The 8,029-nt window shown below is 49.7% G+C and overlaps 1 protein-coding gene across 1 annotated transcript in view; it reads left to right on the top strand.

Moving 5' to 3' along the window:
* Window positions 1–8,029, top strand: part of LOC121700710 (transformation/transcription domain-associated protein) — an 84,368-nt gene that overhangs the window by 68,490 nt on the left and 7,849 nt on the right. Inside the window, 7 exon segments of the mRNA XM_042083914.1 lie at window positions 56–203; window positions 824–966; window positions 5,376–5,396; window positions 5,398–5,466; window positions 5,468–5,557; window positions 5,559–5,605; window positions 6,146–6,363. Coding sequence (XP_041939848.1) covers window positions 56–203; window positions 824–966; window positions 5,376–5,396; window positions 5,398–5,466; window positions 5,468–5,557; window positions 5,559–5,605; window positions 6,146–6,363 — 736 coding nt within the window.

The following is an 8,029-nucleotide window of genomic DNA, read 5'->3' as shown; positions in this document are numbered from 1 at the left end:
GAATGTACCATCTACTGTCAATATCTGTCTTTCTGTCTGGCTCCACGGTGCACAGAATGCGAGGCGCCCAGTGCGTTTAAGCAGCGCATTAAACACTTATGACACACTGCCAATACAAAGCAGTAAAAAAAAAGATGCCTCTCACGGCAACAACAGCATCCTGTCGGATCGCATCCAAAGTGTGCTCTCTGGGGGTCAGCAAGGTCAGGGTCAGACAGCTGTGTGCTGTGGGGTCGTGTTGATGGGTGTACAGAAAGTGCGCTCTGTAGGGGTCATTAAGGTCAGTGGCTCTGCTGGAGCCTGTAGCTGCAGCTCCCTGCCCCCCCCCCCACCGCCGCCTTTTCTCTCTCTCCTCAGCTACCCCCCCAACCCCCCCCCTGATCAGCTTACTCCAGCCCTTGCCCCTACTTTCCCTCAGCTCAATACTACCTTTTGTTGCCTGCTCACCACAGGTCTCTTGCACTTTTGTCAATAACAGCCCACTCATCTGTCTGTCTCTCGTCCCTTCTCTCTCTCTCTCTCTCTCTCTCTCTCTCTCTCTCTCTCTCTCTCTCTCTCTCTCTCTCTCTCCTCTCTCCTCTCTCTCTCTCTCTATTCTGCTGTCTTCATGTCAGTGTCCGCTTTCATTGCGAGGCTGGCTTTTTGTTTTTGTTTGTTTCTTTGACGCCCTGTAATTTGAGCGCGGCGGTTTTTCCGGGGCCCTTGCGGTAGGACTTTGTTTTTTTCGGGAGATATTTCTCCTCCACGGTGGATGTTCCGTTCCGGGGAAGAGTCCGGCGGGGTTTTTTTTTTTTTTTTTTTTTTTTTTTCTCCCCTGGCCCAGTTGTGAGGGCCTGGGCGGGCCGTGCTGGCCAGCGGGGGCCAGCGGTCGCCTGCCTGCTGCAGCCAGGTGGAGCGGTGGAGGAGAGCCGGCCGTCCTCCAGGTCTCTGGAGCCCCACAGCACCCCACTGGATGCTGCCAGCTGGGTGGCTCAGCATGGATGGTAGCAGAGGATGCTGTCTGTGTGTCTCTATCTCTCTGTGTGTGTTTGTCCTTGCTGGTGTGTGTGTGTGTGTGTCAGTGCAGTCCGTCCGTGTGTGTGTGTGCGCCAGTGCAGTCCTGTTCGTGTTTGTGTGTCAGTGCAGTCCGTATTTGTGTGTGTGTGTGAACTTGATGAACTGGCCCTATTTTGAATTGCCTGTATATGAATGTGCAAGAGAAGGTGGCGCAGCTGTGTCTGCATCTGTGTGTGTGTTTTGTGGTGTGTGTGTGACAATGTGCGAGTCGCAATGGCACCCCTCTGGTTGGCCTGAGTATGTGTGTGTTCGTTTATCTTCATGTCAGTGTCTTAACACGCTGCACACTTATGTGTGTCTGCATGCGCGTGTTTGTGTGTGTGTGTGTCGACCCCTGTGGTAGACAGAGCTCCAGTCGCTCCCCCCTAATCCCTCCATCCCTCCCTACTGCCCTCCATCCCTCCTTCCCTCCCCTGTGCGTTTTCGGGGGAATAATTGGAGCCCTGAACCATGTGATTTAATTTAATGGCTGAGGGCTGAGGCCTGAGCGGCACACTGAGAGAACAACAGGCTAGAGAAGAGAGCGAGAGGAGGGCAAGAAGAAGTGAATGAGAGCAGAGAGAGGGAGGAGAGGAAGAGCGACAGGAGAAGAAGAAAAAGGAGGAGGTGGGAGGAGAGAGTGCACTGAGCCTCGTCTGACTGTAGGGACATTTCACAGCATTGTTGCGTTGCTATAGTACAGCTCTCGCTTTCTCTCTCTCTCTCTCTCTTTCTCTCTCTCTCTCTCTCTCTCTCCCCTCTCTCTCTCTTTCTCTTTCTCTCTCTCCCCCTCTTTGTGTGCCTTTTTTCTTTCTTCAGTCTCTCCTTCTGTGTCTTAAAAAAAGAAAGTGGCTTTTTATGTGAGTTCTGTCGATGTGGGTGGCGACTGAGTAATTTTGCACCCAGTTTTATGAGTTTGTTTGTGCACCGTGTGTGTTTGTGTCTGTGTGTGTTTGTGTTTGTGTGTGAGTGATGTGTATGATCAATTCCCACAGCACATTAGGGCTTCTGGAACGGGTCCCTTTTTTCGCCTCCGTGGTGACTTGTCATTTTAAAGCAGCGTCAGTAGCGTGTGCCATCGAAGCGCTCTTAACTAGAATATGAAATGATTTCATATTGTAATCAGTGAGCTTTGATCGGGCGCATTTCACAAAGCTGTGGGTTCATGTAGCGACCTGGCCCATCTGTGCCTGAGCAAAGTGAATGCCCACTAGCACACACACACACACGCACACACACACACACACACACACACACACACACACACACACACACCCCTCTGTGCCTGGCATTCGTCCATCCTCCTCCAGTCCAGAACCTTCTGTCCACCTCCACCTTTTTCTGTCTCTGCTGAGATTCTCTCTTGAATTCTCTCTCAACTTCACTTCAATCCCTCGCTTCTCTTGCTCTCTTCATTCCCTACTCTGTTCTCTCTTTCTTTCTCTCTCTCTCTCTCTCTCTCTCTCTCTCTCTCTCTCTCTCTCTCCCTCTCGTTCTTTCTCTCTAATTTTCTCTCGTTTTTTTCCTCCTTCCAAGCTGTTGTCTCTAATTTCTGCTCCTCGGTCTCCCCTCAGTGCTCCATGTTAAATGCAGTGGTGCTGCTCAAGCATGTGGGTGCCTTGTCGTAAAACGCCTCCGTCTCCGTGTGTGTGTGTGTGTGTGTGTGTGGAGGAGAGAGGAAGCAGATGTGTTGGTGCCAGCTGTCCCTGAGCAGTGAGGCGTTGGGAGACAGTGTGCCCTAAACCCCCACGTGCCCGCCTAACACTGGCCAGCTGTTGCCTGCTTAGGAAGAAAGCACCCGTGGGAGAGCCACCAGGACGGGAATCTTTTTACACGCACACACACGCACACACACGCACACACGCACACACACACACACACACACACACACACACACACACACACACATTCATGCTCCTGCTCCTACATGTGGCATCCAGCACAACGTATATGAGGAGGAGACGAGGCAGAGATCTATGGCACATTGTTATTCATACTCATGTTCAGCTCACCTATACATTCTATATTCTCCACTTGCCTTTGCAACAATAACACTCTGCATTTCTCACAGATCAGAAGTACCCTGACAAATCATATTAGTTTATTCATGTGCATGCACGCGCACAAACATACACCCCCCCCCCCCCCCCCCCACACACACACACACACACACACACACACACACACACACACACACACACACACACACATACACACACACACACAATCAGTATCTCTCTCACCCACACAAATATCCGCACATTCTCTCACACCACCACACAGAATTTGGCTGGCGAAAGCATTCAAATCCAATTACGGCCATTCATGTTTGCCTGCATCATTGTTCTGAGAAGCGCCACTCCACACTAAAACTGCTTGTGAAGTGGAATGATTATTTCACTTTTCCTCCTCTATTTTCCCCTCCACCCCCCTCCCTCCTTAAATCGCCTCTCCGCGATCCCCTGCACGGCAGATTTGTTTTTCCAGCGTTCATTAAGCACGGTGGCGCTCGCAAGGCAACATCATTTGGAAAGCAGGAAAAAAAAAAAAACAATAGGAAGACTTTCAAAGCTGGCCTTTCAGAGGATTGGGGAGCCTTCATGCTGAGTTGGCAGCCCTTGCAAGTTTTTGGAGGGGTGGCAGGAGGAGGCTGGTGGAGGTGTGGATTTGGTTGGAAAGGGGGGGGGTTTGGTGAAGGGTTGTTGCAGTCAGAGGAGACCTGGGGGCAGAGGCTCAGAAGGTCACTCTGCGATCATTCAGGCGTTACACACGACTAAAGTAGGGAACTCGTTGGGAACTCTCCAAGGGTGGGTGGGGGTGAGGCGGGTGGGGGGGTGTATTTTTAGCACTCTGCCACCTCCACTGTGGGGACTATTGAGAGAAGCCGAGAGTGTGGAAGTGAACGAGAGCCAGAGAGACTTGAGAGCCCCCGAGTCACAGGTCACAGAACAGGGCTTTTTATTTGGGCTGTGCTCCACTCCAGGACTTCGGCTCCCCAGCGAGGGCCACTGAGATGGGGTCACACTCGGAGGGAGGGAGGGAGCGAGAGAGAGGGAGGGAGAAAGAAAGAAAGACAAAAGGAAATAGAGAAGGTGCACTCCTGTGAGCAGTGGGGGAAAAACAGCCTGTGGCCTGCAAGGACGTCCACTGTTATCCGGAGCATTCCACAGAGCCCTGTGCTTCTTGAGCCTTCCGCTCGTTACCTGAGGGGCTCTAATATTCATAATCCTCCGCTGACAGAGTGCTTAATTATTGATGACGCCAACGGATCTAATCGCCATCAATTAATGATGAAGCGCTTGAGGAGTGGGCAGCGTTTAACCCCATCCACTGCACGTCAGTGGAATTTTCTGTCGATAACACAATGACTGGCATTTCCTGTTTGGCTCGATTCCCTAACACACACACACACACACACACACTGACTCCCTGTCAGAGAGTTGCTAAGAAAACAAGGTGCTGAGGAGGGAAGGAAAAACAAAACAAAAAAACAACAACAAGAAAAACTGAAACAAACAATGCTAGGCAGGAGTAGCTTGTGGCAAATGACTGCTAATCTAAATGTCAGCCGGCATATTGACATTATTGTGAGTGTTCCGCCACGGCTGCGAGTCGGCCATCAGTATGCGCGCCGACGCGACCTCTCCCACCAGCGAAAAGAGCCGGCAGCAGATCTGTCTGATCTATCGGCTCGATAAAATATTTAGCCCTGTTTTAAGGACAAGCATTGGCGTATTGGCGCCTCATTAAAATTCTCGCCGGGTGTTGCGGATAATTGTTTAAGTAGCAAGTCCTCTCTCTCTTTCTTTCTCGCTCTCTCTCTCTCTTCCTGTTGGAGTTTTATAGTGTTATTACCAGAGCACAACAGAATTATAAATCTGAGGTGTGTGTGTGTTTTAGTAGATTTGATTAAGATGTTGTGTCCTGAAGGTGTGTGTCTAAACTTGCCAAGGAGAGCGTCTGGTACAGCGCGACACACACCTCTCACTGCAGTGCTCAGATTAACGCACAATGTCATTTGGAAGTTGAATGGAGTATATAATCCTCTCTTTCTCCCTGTGCCTCTCTTTATTGCTCTTTCTTCCTGTCTGTCTCTCTCTCCCTCTCTCTCTCGCTCTCCCTCGGTCTCTCTCTCTTCTGATCCTATCTTTTTTGCCAAACCACATAAAAGCGGAACTTGGAAGGAAGTACAGTGTAGCACTTCTGTTTCCTGATTCACAAATAATATCTTGCTGTCATTTCTTACCCCCCCCCCCCCTCATCTCTCCATCCATCCTTCCTTCCTTTTCTCTGCTGCTCTTTACCTGACACTGTGTCCCTCTCTTCTTCCTCTCCCTCAGACTTTTGACTTCAGTGTGCCGGGGCTCCATGAAGCTGCACAACCTCATCTCTAAGCTGAAGAAGTGGATCAAGATCCTGGAGGCCAAGACCCAAGCAGCTGCCCAAGTTCTTCCTGATCGAGGAGAAGTGTCGCTTCCTCAGCAACTTCTCGGCCCAGACGGCCGAGGTGGAGATCCCCGGCGGAGTTCCTCATGCCCAAGCCCACGCACTACTACATCAAGATCGCCAGGTAACACACACACACACACTTCACTATCTTCTATACACATGCCATACACCAGCCACACAGTGTTTCTGTACTGCATGTACAGAAACACACACACACGTTCTCCCATTGTCATACTCACTCACTCACTCACTCACACACACACACACACACACACACACACACACACACACACACACACACACACACACACACACACACACACACACACACACACACAAATGCCTCCAGTGTCCATATTGCTGCTTCAACCAAATGTTGGTGGAAAACACATGGGTTAGTTGGGAGGTATATTATCACCTGGAGTGGTTGCCTGTACTTAGCATGATGCTTTTTATTTATTATTATTATTATATTTATTATTTTTTGAGCCACCGTGTGCATTTGCAGCCGCTCTAATACCTGCTGCACTTTATCATAATATCGTTTTAAATTTCTGCGGAAAAAAACATGGAAGTGAATGAGCGAGTGACTCATTGTCTGGATACTAAGTGCTCTAATGGTTTGTCTAAAACGTCTCCTTCCTGTGTCTCCTGCTCCCAGGTTCATGCCCAGGGTGGAGATCGTCCAAAAGCACAACACGGCAGCACGGCGCCTCTACATCCGCGGTCACAACGGCAAGATCTACCCGTACCTGGTGATGAACGACGCGTGCCTGACTGAGTCGCGGCGCGAGGAACGCGTTCTGCAGCTGCTACGTCTGCTCAACCCCTGTCTGGAGAAGAGGAAGGAGACCACCAAACGGCATCTCTTCTTCACAGGTAAACACCCACGTTTCACACAAAAGGAGTTGTTTTATTTTATTTTTTTTCAGTTACTGTTCTGTTTAATTTTTTTTATTTTTTAGGGAAAGTTTGTTTTTTTATGAAACCTCCAAATAAACAAACCTCAAAGGAAATAATGTTGTTTGTCCCAGGGCTCTGGTTATTGTTCCGCTTATGTTTCTCCAGCTCTAATCGATTCAGACTGACCCAGTGGAACAGTGATCGAGGCTAGAGCGAAGTTATGAGACCTCTCTCATCCCCATATCATTTTTTATGTCCTCCTGCAAATTCAGCCATCTTTTATGGTCTGTTCTTTGTGATGGTGGAGGAATATGTTCATACAGTGAATCTCTGAACTTTTGCCCGTTTTTCTCTCTGTCTGAACCAAATAGTGAGAAACCAAAGAGTTCATCTGTGCATGCAGCATGTGTCCTGGAGAAGGGTGTGAAGAGAGAGAAAGAGAGAGAGCGAAAGTGAAATTGGGGTGAAAGAGAAGGCAGCTTCAATAGCGCTGCCGCTATGTTGGCGTAGCCAAGGAAATGAGGCCGCTGAAACCACCTGCCTCGCCGTGCCTCAAAAGAGCGAGGCGAATTTTCTAAAAGAGGCGTGAGCGAGTGTTCCATCCCCACGGGAACGAACTGGGCCTGACCGGCCGGACAAGATGATATCTCAATTGTCTTCCCGTGATTGACTTATCAGTGGCATAACTGTACGGGGGCAAAGGTCGGAAGAAGGCTTATCAGGCATCACTAGAGGCTGATGAAATCCTGTTAGAGAGCTCATCCGAGTGGCTTGTCTTTCCTCAATCTGATTCTGATTGGTGGACTATCTTCTAGTGCTCGTCTCCTATTGGTCACGATCGCAGCAGCAGCAGCATTCAAGGCATATGTGATCAAATGGGAAGAACTAGCTGTAATTTCTTTTCGTTCTTGTCGTGTTTACATCGAGTTCCTGACCCTCACAAATCATTTGCTACTCGGCGTAATCACTATTACACTGAACAGACCGATGCGAAAGTCAATCATCCGCCCAAACGCTTGAACGTGAGTCGACATCAAAAGCACTACCATCAGTTCTGACACCCACGCCCCCCCCCCCCCCACTCACTCAGTAGACTCCGACTAATAACTGAAAATGTCAGCCACGTCGTTGCCTGGGGGGCACATTGATCAGCATCGCGCCGCCCAGAAGAAATTAAAGGTCTGACCCGAGACTGTTGCCACCGCGCGCCACGGTCGCGGAAGAGGTCGGCCTCGAGCCGAACAATGATTGGGTACGACGGCTTCATGTTGACTCGCTTTTAATGAGTTTGGTGTCACCGGCGTAATGATATGTACTTTGACATATTTCCCTTCTCCCCTCGGCCTACCTGAGGTGGAAGATTGGCCGTTGGCCCACTGTTTGCAGTGCGGCTATTTCCGTGAACAGATCGGCCTGTTTAAATATATTTATGTTCGGCAGCGATAGCCTCGGCCCATGGCGTAAACTTTTGAAATGAAAGTCGTGTACAGGCTGTCACTGGTCTTGTTCAAACACTTCCTGATTCTGCAGGAATCTAACTCCAACGCCCCCCCCCCCCCTTCTCCATTTCATTCTTCAACTGCTGGCCCTAAGAGCATAAAGACAATCTCTTGTTCATTAATTTCGAAAAATGCCTCAGAAT

The sequence above is a fragment of the Alosa sapidissima genome, chromosome 24 (assembly GCF_018492685.1).
Source record: "Alosa sapidissima isolate fAloSap1 chromosome 24, fAloSap1.pri, whole genome shotgun sequence".
NCBI classification, from domain to species: Eukaryota; Metazoa; Chordata; class Actinopteri; order Clupeiformes; family Clupeidae; genus Alosa; species Alosa sapidissima.
This window is presented reverse-complemented; position numbering and strand designations above follow the sequence as displayed.